Here is a 13,047-nt window from a genome sequence, read left to right on the forward strand (position 1 = left end):
AAATGTGATGAATTGACATTTTTGCACGCACTTATGCACAGCCGGCTTCGGCCGATCCAGTTGAATAATCCATTCGCTTTTTATGGTTTGTTTGTTCTTTAATTTTATATATTCTGATATATACTAACTTCAATGACTTTAAAAAGTAGGAGTACGTAGTATAAAGTGTAATTATTGTTAACATCAACATAGAAGCACTTTTTCTATTCTGGTAAGCAATTTATATCTGTTTAATAATCTTTTGCTGTGTTTACTGCAGTCATAACCGTGTATTAGAAACCTGTAATCAATAGGTCTTGTTGCTACCCCATTATTACTTTTTAAAGCGATGTTTATGTGTACCTGTATGTGTTGGATAAACGAGGAGGGGTGACGGTCATAGACTACCGAACATTCCGAGCAGTTATTGATCGGGAAGCGCCCCAAGTTAAGCGGCCCATTTCTATAAGGTCTTAAAAGTACCTTTCCCTTGTTCTGCGGCGTGGCGTCGCATCGCATCAGATGAACAACAATGTTAGTTCTTTCTAGTTCTGCATTGTTGTGCATTCTTGCGATGCGACGTTGCGCCGCAGTGGTGCTCAGCCGCTTACAATAGTTTACTTCTTTGTCTTAGAAGAAGATACGCCATCATGGAGTCCGGTGGTGATTGGTGTCTCATTGAAAGTGATCCAGGGGTTTTCACGCAGTTGATCAGGAAATTTGGTAAGAACTTAAAAATTCACAGTTAAAGATCATATGTAAATTTCACAAGAATATAGGTATTTTTAGTATCATTTTGTGCTGAATTTTATACCATCGGGAAGCATCTGAACTAATAATTGCTAAAGAGTTTGTTTGTTATGCTTTGATGGCTTAAGTACTAAATTGGCCATCATGATATTTTTCATACACACTGCAGAAGCAATTGGAAATCAAAAAAATTGAAATGAAAGGGGCATAAAAATGGTCCTAAGCATAGTCCCTACGGTCTTGACCGTAGGGACTTTCCATTAATGAATATCAAAAGTGTACCTGGCCCAATAAGCAAAGTCCATGCTGTTGCAGTTGGGGTCAATAGCTAGTTTATAGTATCTTATAAATAATAATGGACACAAATATTGGAAATAAAAAACCAAACCATGATTTCTTTTTCTGCCATAGATTCAATTTCTAACCTCTGAATTTATAACCTAGTAATAATGGGAAAATGAGAAAGCTTTTAATAAACTAATTTGTCTTCTATATAGTGTCACCTAAATATTTCATAGAAAGCATTGAGTGTCTATCAACAATTAATTAGTCCTACTGGTACATCACTTAATTTACTAACTCAGCAGGTTTTTACCAACCTTTTACTTCAAAATATGTAACACATAACGTAACATGACGCCTGTAACCCCATAGGGGTAGGCAGAGGTGTATATAGTAGACCCACTCCTTGCCAGCTATGTTTAAGTCCCGTAATAGAGGTGAGCCATTAGCTGGGCTCAAATCCTGTGAACCATGATCCGTCATTTGACCCTGGGTCACTACAAACTATTTACGCATTCTCCAAACAGGGCTATCACAGATTACCAATAAAAAAGAAAAAAGTAAAGACAAGTTATAAGATTCTGCTATAACATAACACTAATATATAATAGTATCCATAAACATATAAAACTATATATAAAATAATTATTATAATTAGACATATAAAATTATTTTAGAAACAGTGTGTTTGTAGTAAAAAGCTGGAACTATATTTGTTTGAGGATCATAATAGTATTCTGAATCTGTGAAATGTTAGCGAGTTGTAAAACCCAAACCTGTAAATTAAGTGATGTATTAATCAGAAAGTTAAAATAATTGTTATTTACTTGATGCTTTCTTTGGAATATTTATGTGGCGTTAATAAAGAAGACAAATTAGTTTATTATAAGCATTCTCATTTTCTCGTAGCTTACTTAGCAAATCCACAATGAAAAAATAATCAGTGACTTAGTTTGTTATTTCCATTCTGAAATTAATGAACCATAATGTTTCCATACTTACTGTATCAATATTGTTTGAATCTTAGGTGCAAAAGGAGTTCAAGTAGAAGAATTATGGACAATTGATGATACCATCTTTGAAAATTTAAGGTAAATAAAATACATAAACATATTATTACATACAAATACATCTAAGGATACCAGCAGAACTATTCCACAAAGCATTTTTACATTTATAAAAGCTGTTTTGTGAATTTTTTGGTATTTCCAATGTTTTGGGCTAATAAGTTTAGGAACCTGGAGGCCTGAGCCTGAAATTTGTAAAATTGAATTACGGTAATAGAGGGGGTCGGAAATGCGGGGTCTGGACTTAATAGGCTGGATTACGCTGGGAATGTGAGGGGAGAGGGAGGGTAGGGAGGGTGGCAGTACAACCTTCATACACTAATCAACTCTGTCGGGGTGCCGCCAAGTTCCATCCTCGCTTCGCTAGCACCATATTGTACGTAACGTAAGTTGAACATTCTCTTGTTGCAGACCTGTACATGGACTTATATTTTTGTTTAAATATCTACAATATGAAGAACCTTCCGGGCCTATTGTTAATGATGATCGCCTGGACAAGATATACTTTGCCAAACAGGTGCCTATTATGTTTATTTATAATATTTGGTTAAATAAAAATGTTTAATTATCTTTGTGCATCAATAAAATGTAAGCTTGTTTTTAGGTAATCAACAATGCCTGTGCAACACAGACTGTGATTAGTTTACTGTTGAACTGCACCCATACTGACGTGGACTTAGGGCCAGAACTCACAAAACTGAAGGAATTCAGCATGTCTTTTGACCCAAAAATGAGGGGACTCACACTGAGCAACTCGCAGACTATTAGAGCCGCACACAACTCCATGGTCCAGCAGGCAGTTTTTGAATTTGATCCAAAAATGCCAGTGAAAGTAAGTACTGCTCCACTGAACATATAATGACGGATTGGTTCATTGCTTAGAACAATTTATTTCAGACAATAGTGTTACTGGCGCCTATTAGCTTTGTAGACTTTAAAATTCTGTTTTGTCATAGTATGAGGACTCATATCACTTCGTGGGCTACATGCCGATCAACGGGCGCGTGTACGAGTTAGATGGACTCAGAGAAGGCCCCATCGATCACGGCCCCATCATCCCAGAACAAGACTGGCTTGAAGTGGTCCAACCCATCATCATGAAACGGATGAATGTGTAAGAAATATATTTGTAACTGCTATAGATTTTCCAGACTAAACAAACATTAATTAGTTAATTTATTTATATCCTTTTTATACAGATATACAGAAGGGGAAATTCACTTCAACTTGATGGCTCTTGTATCAGACAGGAAGATGATCTATGAACGCCAGCTGAAGAGACACCTCAACGAGGTGCAGATGCTCGACATGGACACAGATGAAGTGGAAGGTGAGATAGCCAGGCTGAGAATGTTCATTGAATATGAAGATATCAAAATGGCGAGATATCAGCAAGAGATGGCGCGGAGGAGGCATAACTACATGCCCTTCATCATAGTTCTCCTCCAAATACTAGCAGAAGAAAAGAAGTTGACTCCCATTTTGGAGCGGGCGAAGGAGCGTTCAGCTAAGAAGGGCCCGAAGAAACTGAAAGTATAACACGAGAAGTGGGCGGGTCTCAAGGAACCCGCCCGTGTGTCGCGCAGGGTCTCGCAGTCGAGCCCTTCGCGAGTATTAGCTACAGAAGAAATGCAGTGCACGTTAGCAGACTTAGACGCTATATTTCATGAGCCACAGCAGAGTGGTGATTCTTTTGACATGCTCAAGCCGGATTTACCATTGCCGCTTCCCGACGACCCGCTGGAAGGCACCTCCAGGCAGATACTGTCCGCGACGCGACGCACCGACATTACGCCCGTGTCCGCGGTCCCGCCAGACACCATGCTTGTTGAACAAGACAACGACACAGATGCGCCTGATACCGAAATGATAGATCTGCCAGACGATCTAGAGGACTGAAATGTTTTTCTTCAGATACTAATACGTATATTAATCATAAAATAAATAGTTTCAAATTAATTACTAATATTCGATTTTTAAATTAATAACTGAATTCAATTATGACAATTTGAGCAATAGCTTATTAATAGAAATGACGTCTACGTAATTATTCATTTCTTGCGTGTCTCCTTTGGTCAAGTTTCACCAGGATCATAAAGGCCACAGGGGGAGGACACTGCTTTAAAACATAAGTGGCAGATGAAAATAAATACACTACCCAGTGTTCAGTGCTCCTAAAGCATCAATGGATTGGCCATCATCTATCTAGTGGGGTAACACGTAGTAGCCAATCTATAAAATCGTGAGCATTACCTTAGTAATGCTCACGATTTAGTAGGACCTTAGTCCTACTGACTTATTGATCTGGTGCCCCATCGTCGAATAATAGATGTACAGTTATGTAGTGGTTACTTACGCGATGAACTAAATTATCGGCACTATATGAAGTGTAAGTAAGTTACCATGCGATCAATCTGTATTTGGGTTATTGACATCCTGCTGAAAATCTGAATTGTACGGGAGTAACTTTCTCTCTACATTAAGTGTGCGTCGCTCGGGACTATGTCCCAAATAAAGAAAGTGTCCAAATGTCATAGCGTGTAGATCATCCAATGCTGTGCAGCTATGGCGAATTTACACTAAGAGCTTGTGCAGTTGTAGGCACGCGCTCCGCGACTAGGACTGAACGAGTATTTTTTGCCAGTCTTCTAACCACTTACCACCTTATACCGCGCGTCTGCACGCCAGCACATATACTATTTTTTATCGTGTCTTATAAATTTAGTTTTCCGGTCTGCTCATAAATAAAAACCCAAAAAAGGTACATAAATTTAATTTCTAAAACATATCTAGGTATCCAACTTGATATTGGCTCGGTTACATTTTAATCAAGCGTTCATAGTATAAAATTGTAAAAGGCAGTGAAACATTAAATAATTCGTCGTACTTTACATTGGTAAAAATATTTTACATAAGCACATTCAATTTTACAATTGATAACATTTTAGTAATATAAATTAGCTAGCGATTGTATTCCCATGTCTGCTAATGCTATTAACATATTTAGAGGATTACAAGCATTTTATGCTAATATACTATATGTGTTTATCAGGTACGTTTTCATTGATAATACGTTTATAACTATATGGGCCGAGACGGCATCTGATATTTGTCTATTCTAAAACATTTCCAACTAAACGTCGGCTATGCTGCGAACCCTATTTGTACACGTAGGTTGACCTACTTTATCTATTATAGTTAATAACTCGAATCTTAAGTTAGATGTTTCCTTATGGCAAGTTTTTAACATAATAGTCATTACGAAATAAGTGTGGATTCATATAAAAGTTACATATAATACATATAATATACATGTATTCAATTTGTGTAATAGAAATATATCGCCCTTGTCGTCGTAGTGTTAGCGTAAGAACTTTGTTAGCAGTAGACACACGAGTACTTGTCTACATTGAACCATATATTTGAGCCGTGTTAAATACAGACAGGGGCGTGGGTATTAGAAGCAGGGCCACAGACAAAGATGTAACCGATGGATACTGTAACCGCGAGAAGTGATTTGAATAGAATACGGTTTGTTTCATTATCTAGGCTATAAAAATTCACCGCTACGTACGGTAACATTCTTTATTTCGCGACTTATTAAAAATATTTATTTACACCTTATTACATTTATTCCTTATAACTAAATTATAAACCTAATTAACGAGATTTTACGTATCAAGTTAAATGAATAATAAATTAATGAATTTTGGGCGCGATGTGGCACATTGATGAAATAGCATCAGTTATTTACAACAACAGAAGAAAATAGTAAAAGATATAAAATGAACTCGTGATTGGAACAATAGCTGAGAGAGAAAATATTTACAGATATAGGAAGGTACACGTTTTGAGCGATTAGCTGCCTGCTATGTTCAGTTTCATTACATGGATTCAGGGATTAATACGAGCTTTTATATCAAAAATAATAAAAACTAACATTTGAGGGTGCTTTAAGACATGAGATGGCGTAGACTACTATTACTAAAAGTTTGAATTTAGGTATTGAAAGAAACGAGAGCTTCGTAAAGCTATAAGACTATTTTTGAAATTCATAAAATTGTACATAATATAAGTAACTCTTATTTAATACTTGGACTGAATCATGAGGAGTATTGTCATATTGTGTGAAGATGATCGGAGGGTTGTCGAATCCACATAATGAGTGAACAGAGGCTGGGTAGTGGGGATGGGGTGTTGCGCTGAGTGGTTTACGTGTTGGGCTGGAGGCCTTTGGGCTTGATCATCATGGAGGCCCGCTTGAGGGTGTAATCCCAGCCCCGCCAACGGAACCACACGATACCTGGAACATTCAACATTATTATGATGATTAACAGCCTTGTTAGTCACTCCGCGTCCCGTACGTCTGGTCAAATTAACCCATTTTCGACGCGTTTTCTACCAGGTTGCTTCATAGCACTTGCGATTTCCATGTCGGCTATAGTTACATAAAATTAACTGATGCACACCTTGTCTGGCAGTGAGGTCTTGAGGGTCGTGGAGATAGAGGCCGTTGAGGCCGCGCCCGCATGACTTCCACCACCATCCCCCCTTTAGCATAGACGCGCAGTTCAAAGACGATCTGTCGTTGTCTCTGCAGATAGCATAAGAATAGTTTTAAGTCAAATTATAATTACATCTTAACTCTTCATACAACTAGAATCCCCTCGCTTTGAGTAGGTACATTTTATGAATATCAGTGTTTACATATAACCAACGTTTGTAATTGTAAGTCTATGTATTTATGTATGTGTTGTAAGGCAAAGTCAAAAGTCATATATCGACGTACGCAAGGCATAGCTTTCGGTACTATCGGTATTGACTTGGTGTGAAGGTAATTTGTTATAGTTGGGGCTACCTTACAACACGTATATTAACTTAGATGTAGCGGTTGATACTCGATGTTGTCCAAGACGATGTCTATTTAACTTATGTCAGTATATCTAACTATTTGTACTTTTTATATTTAAACAATTACTTGAAACTGGAAAGGCCTCTGATGAAAGGTACTCTTGTTGATGTCTCACTGCGATTTCCTGAAGCACTTACCATCTGACGTTTTGGGGAGAGATGTTAATGCGAATATCTTTCTTGACAAAAAGTTTGTTATATTTATTTAATTGATTTATAAACTTAAGCTATATATGGATGTTTAGATATTTAAGTGAACAGATGTTCTCTGTTCGTAACTTCCGAGCTCTTACAACAATGAACGATTATCATTAGTTTAAACCTTACGTGTAATGTATTTTAATCATTTAGCTAATAAAGGTAAATCTGTCGTACTATTGTGCCTTTAAATTTTAATTTATAAACATTCTTATTTTTTATTAGTGTTGCTAAGCGAGTTGTCGAATAATCGAAAGGGGTCATTCAGCCCGCGGGACGATTTTTATGTGGGATCAGATGACCATGAAGGGGAATAATTGTGCTGATTCCTGTACACACCATCTATTTTTATTTTAAGTTATACCTGACATTTTCTTATCCGCTGAAAAAGAAAGGGACGGGTAATCGACAGGCATATCATTTATGGATCACATGTGAAGTTTTGGCGGAAATTTAAAAAAAAAAAACCCTTGAAAATATTTATATTGACCAAGAACCCGACAAAATTAAGTTGATGGAGCACGTCAAACGGGTTGTATATGAGAGAGGTGCTTATTTTATTCTCCCGGATATTTATTCATTTTAAAATGATCAGTTGTGAATCATCTGGCCCTTTCATTTTAGGCGGATAAGAAAAGGACAGGTATAACTTAAAATAAAATTAGGATGCAAGAATCGGTACCAATAGCATTTACAATCTGTAAATGTTAGACGACGTAGTCTGCTCGCGTAACATTTTACCTTATTTTTTACCCATATTTACTTCTCATCAAAAAATGGAAACATCGTACGCTATATATAGAATTCGATTTTATAAGTGTAAATTCATCTTGGATCATAGATAATCGATATTACATGAGACTTAAACATAGCTGACGAGGAGTGCAGATTTATATATTTACATTACACTTCAGGGACACAGGGGTGATGCTATATTATGTTATATCTAAGTTAACTAGGTGTTCTAGATTGTTCTGTTGTTACCTGTTGTATGTAGAGAAGGGGCTGTTGTTGGAGCCGTACCACGGATCGTTGAGGGAGTCTCCTGCGTTGCCTTCGTACCCGTCGATCTCCAACTTGTAGTATTCCGCTTCGGAATATATCTTGAAGTGCGAATACTGCGCATATCTGCAACAGGGTCACTATTGGCTACATCCACTTATAAGGCCAAAGCAAACATTCTATAAAGGTAGTAATACTCTTTAAATTCTTCACTAGGAGCCTCTCCATAAAAGAGTAATTAGCTTAATTATCCACCATTTTGTCAACTTATGGGACGGATTAATTGGAATTTTTGAAAAGTTTTTCTTGTTTCTCGTATGTTAGTTTATATTGGACATGGGAACATAAAATCCTTGGTTAAGTCTAAGTTGGGAATAGTAGAGTGGATATTTTACTAAAGAACGCGGTAGTTAGCAGGCACCGGAACTAACAGCGGGGCCGATACGCCGCGGCGCGTTCTCTGTGGCGATCCAAACCGGGGTTATCTATTTTATAATATTTTCAAAGCAAAACTTCTGACTGATTATATTAATTAGGTCGCCTTTAAATAGTGGTTTAGATTCACAATTTAATCCGGTAGGTGGCACTAGTGTTGAGTAAATTGTAGTCTCAATCAAGTACACCCGCTTCAATCGGCGATATCGAGGCAAACCACCAGCCCAATAATGGTAGGATGACATTTTAAGAAATGCCGAAAAGTAAACGGATGAGAGTCGCACAGGACTTGAAAGATAAGGATGCATATAGATGCCCAGCTGTGGATGGACTGTCATGAGCATCTTGTACCCAGTTTAGAACCCTATCGCACTAACATATTTAACAATTAGTGAGACTTACGGTTCAATTTGTCAAAAAAGTTAGGTTGAGTTGATAGTTGCTGAGTACCTAGCCGAAAGGAGTGGTCACAGGGGGTACAACGGCCACCGTGTAGGTACCACCGAAGTTCTGGTAGGCACCAACTTAATTTTAATTTGATTAACAGTTCTAAAACTAGCTGTATCTCTGTCTTGCACTCATAGCAAATAATTAACTGAGGAATTAAGCTTTGTTTTGTTAGGCAAAATCGGTACTAATGTATGCGCCACTACGTTGACAGTTACGTTAGGAAGGCGTTTACTTCTTCCGCGGAAGAATACGAAAGCGTCGCCGTAGCTTTGGCATAATAGCGGTGATAAGGACACCGGGAGGTTTTACTCGATGCTCGACATAATCGTTTCGCTGACCCCGCGGCGGCGGGAGGGTATGCGTAGGCATTTTCCCTCTAGGAAAAGAAAGGCTCTTACCTTTTGTTTCCGTCGAAGTCCTCGAGCTCGACCCGGAGCATGTAGTCGTCGTTGTTAGTCAGCATGTATATGTTCTCGTTGCCAAGCCAGAACTCCTTGCTGGGGTCCCCGAACCCGTTCTTATAATCGTTCCAGTCTCGGTTGAAGTTTTCCGCGGGGACTCCGAAGTCGTCACGCCGATGGATCACCTGGTGGGATATATGGATAACATGAGCTCACAATTGTATTTCCAATAAGAGACTTTCCAGGCTACGTTCCTCAAAAACAATATAGATGGCGTTGTACAGATTTTCCTTCGTTTAAATTGACAATAGACATAATGCATCCTTTATCTTTATTTTTGGGTATAAATAATGACCCTTTTTATTACTCCCAGGCACAATTACATCTTCCACCCATTATATTCTGATCAAAATAAAGAGAAGAATATAGGTAAGATCAAATTTTAAGAGTGTATCTCGAGTTGCGACTACCGTGTCATTTTATTAGCGAGAGTAAGATGACGAGATTACTCAAGGACTTTCTAAGATATTCCGTAAGATATGAAACCTATAATTTTTTCCTGTCGCAGTGGGTTCAAATTGGATTTATTTCAATTTCAAATTAGTGTTATTTAAACAGGACCATCATTAGCGGGGAGACTATCTGAAGTGGTTGGTTTGGAATGTTGGTTGTGAAATATTGCGGCGACGACGTGGTACTTGTTAGTTGTCGGATAGTCCATCTGTTGCTTTTTAAATAAGTATTTATCTGAGGGGTAATCAACCTATTTCCGGTATATTATCAAAAACTTGGTATTTTACTACATTGAAATGTTTTTTAATAGTAATAAATGGGTAGAAGTTGGGTGGGAGTGGGATGAGTGGGAGATTTTGTATTGTATTGTATTGTAGAAATATAGGTAATTAATTACTTCTAGGGGTTAATATATCAGCAGTAGACCGAGTGTCGACAGTGGGTACTTACCGTCCAGCCGCCGTCTGCCATGTTCTGCTCGCAGAAGACCTTGAGGAACCAGTAGGTGGTGCCCCGGATCTGCAGGTAGTAGACGCCGGAGTCTCGCATGCCCGCGTTCAGTAGATCCACACACGAATAGCCCTGCAACCATCGCCCCTCGTTGTAAACATGCGCTCTATACTGCCCTAATATTTATACTTTCGCAGAAATGTAAAGAAATCGATTCGGCTTAATAAATATTTTTATCAATGTGATTAAATTTACTTTAATTTTATTTTTATTCAATTGAATTATGTTTTTTAATCATTTAAATAAATGTTAACTTAAAAATAGAAAGTTTAAAAATAACTGCGTCTCGGTAATTAAAGAAATCATTTTTCTCATTACCATTATTGAAAATAACACTCATACAAGTAGTACCTACTTATTTTTAAAACATTTCCGGCAGACTTAATGAAACTTTATATAGTATTCGCAAAAGACCCGTGAGGCAATCAGTGTTATTATTCGCGAGGCACAGAGTACTCGTCACCAATAGGTATTTTATTACCATCGAATAACTTCCTATGTTTTTTATAGCCATATATGTAAGTATTATGCGCCGACAGCGATGCGCGTGATATCATGGCTGATACAAACAATGGGACAGCTACAGTTACGCAATTAAAGGAAAGTAGAAGCATACAGAACACATAACTAATAAAGTATAACGATCTTTGAATAACGCTTGTGAGTCGGAAAGCATTTACCTACGCATATTTTCAAGTGATTTGTGTAATAATAATACGATATTTCATATTATAATGTTACATAAAGTTTATAGGTAGGTACTTGATGTGTTATAACAGTTAATGGGTTGAAGTATTTCTTTTCCCACAGTAAAAGTGCGGGAATTTATGAGCGAAAACTTAGTGATATTATAAGAAGTGAACAGAGCACGTAGATTGTGAAATGAAGAAGCATTTCGCACCATCATCAGCTTTCTCGCGAGAGGAATGTGGCGCGACGTAGCGTGCTGCGGGCGACATTTGCAATCCGTTGTCTTGTTAATTGTTATGTATCATATCACGTCACGATACCACGACACACATTATACTGTGTCCCATATATCTATGAAGCATAAAATGCACGGTACATTATGTAGATGATTATCTTAGATTTGCGCGTAGATAAATGATACAACCGATGTCAATCTTAGTTTATTGACTGAGTGGATAATTGTGAAGTTACATTTTTTTTCCATTCACTAGGGTAGCTACTATTCCTCATACCAATGTTAGCGTTAACCTTATACACACATACCTACTGGTCTTCTATCGTGTGGATTGTGAGGTGGATTACCAACCTCAGAAACCCTGGTTTCAGGGTTATTATTGAGCCCTGATTACTCATTTACATCAGTAAGTAGTAACCGGGACCAACGTCTTAACATGCCTTTCGAAGCACGGATCATCTTACTTTCGGACAATCAGGTATCACCCTGTGTGTTTTGGGATATGTTCCCACCGGGATTCGAACCCGGGACCTCCGAATCGTGAGCCTAACGCTCTACCACTGGACCACAGCGGCCGTTCATACATACTGATCAATCATTAGAGAATAGGATAATGTTAATAAACGTAAAAAATGAACAACACGGTGTTGCGTAAATCATCTGACATATTGTGAATAGAGCTATTGTGTGGACGTCAGCAATAGCATTTTGTAAAAAGTCTTTAGCAGTTTCCCTTTCATGCTAAGAACTCTTACGCTGGTTGTAGCTGTTATTTACAGTGTCCCTAAGACAGCCCATTAATATTTCTATAGTGAGGCTTGCTAAACGGTCTATTTGCCGTCCAAATGTGTCCGGCGCATCTGCTGCTTTGTCCGCGTGGAAGATAGGTAGGTACTTAATTATTGTTTAGCATTGCGCAACATAGACCGCGCACTTGACAAGCAGTCCTGCTTTCCAACTGACATTATTATAATACCTATTCTATTCGACAAAGATAGGTCCTCGATACAGATTACTAGGTGAACATTATCGCCTCATAATGTTTTTGAATTGAATGGAAATCTTGTTCTAGCTAGGTAGGGGTCCGGTATTTGCTTAGGTTGGAGTACCTATTTTTTGTAAATTCGAAGCAAAGTTAATCATCACTTTTCGGTGGGGTACCTAACTAAGTATGAATTAGTTCCGCGGGTATAGGTAAATTACATCTTACATGTTATCTTTTAGGTATTGGCCCCGATTCCTGGAGACACCGTCTAATTTTATTTTAAGTTATATCTGTCATTTTCATATCCGTCGAAAAGGAAAGGGACGGATGATTCACAGCTCTTAATTTTAGGAAGAATGAGTAAATGAACGTGTCGGATTATTGACTGATGTAAAATTTTTAGACGGTTGGTTTAGATTTGTGCTTAAAATTGACGTGTGTTCCATAAATTTTATGCTTGTCGATTACCCGTCCCTTTCCTTTTCGGCGGATAAGAAAATGACAGATATAACTTAAAATAAAATGAGATGGTATTTACAGGAATTAGCACCATTATTTAAGTAGGTAATAAATCAGTTTTTCTATTATTTATGATTATTAGTGGAGAGAGACACGCCATATTGATGCTACAAAGGCTTT

General features: G+C 37.8%; 2 protein-coding genes across 4 annotated transcripts in view; one reads left to right on the forward strand and one right to left on the reverse strand.

The window, feature by feature from the left end:
* LOC126380525 (ubiquitin carboxyl-terminal hydrolase isozyme L5) lies at positions 1 to 7,366 on the forward strand. Of its 3 annotated transcripts, none has more exons than XM_050029994.1 (7): positions 1 to 85; positions 614 to 702; positions 2,039 to 2,102; positions 2,490 to 2,595; positions 2,683 to 2,910; positions 3,035 to 3,192; positions 3,278 to 7,366. In XM_050029994.1, the coding sequence occupies exons 2-7, from the start codon at positions 630 to 632 to the stop codon at positions 3,615 to 3,617; spliced, it is 969 nt and encodes a 322-aa protein (XP_049885951.1). In that variant the 5' UTR covers positions 1 to 85; positions 614 to 629; the 3' UTR covers positions 3,618 to 7,366. The 3 variants fall into 3 exon arrangements, with proteins under 3 accessions (XP_049885951.1, XP_049885950.1, XP_049885952.1); XM_050029993.1 differs by having other exon boundaries at positions 14 to 211; XM_050029995.1 differs by having other exon boundaries at positions 14 to 211; positions 617 to 702.
* The window catches only part of LOC126380509 (angiopoietin-related protein 2), a 68,236-nt gene continuing 60,024 nt past the window's right edge, over positions 4,836 to 13,047 (reverse strand). Inside the window, exons 4-8 of the mRNA XM_050029966.1 lie at positions 10,439 to 10,570; positions 9,473 to 9,660; positions 8,172 to 8,315; positions 6,548 to 6,672; positions 4,836 to 6,381 (exon numbers count right to left, since the gene is read on the reverse strand). Coding sequence (XP_049885923.1) covers positions 6,290 to 6,381; positions 6,548 to 6,672; positions 8,172 to 8,315; positions 9,473 to 9,660; positions 10,439 to 10,570 — 681 coding nt within the window. The 3' untranslated portion in view covers positions 4,836 to 6,289. The remainder of the gene's footprint in view (positions 6,382 to 6,547; positions 6,673 to 8,171; positions 8,316 to 9,472; positions 9,661 to 10,438; positions 10,571 to 13,047) is intronic.

This window comes from Pectinophora gossypiella, chromosome Z (assembly GCF_024362695.1).
Source record: "Pectinophora gossypiella chromosome Z, ilPecGoss1.1, whole genome shotgun sequence".
Taxonomy (NCBI): domain Eukaryota; kingdom Metazoa; phylum Arthropoda; class Insecta; order Lepidoptera; family Gelechiidae; genus Pectinophora; species Pectinophora gossypiella.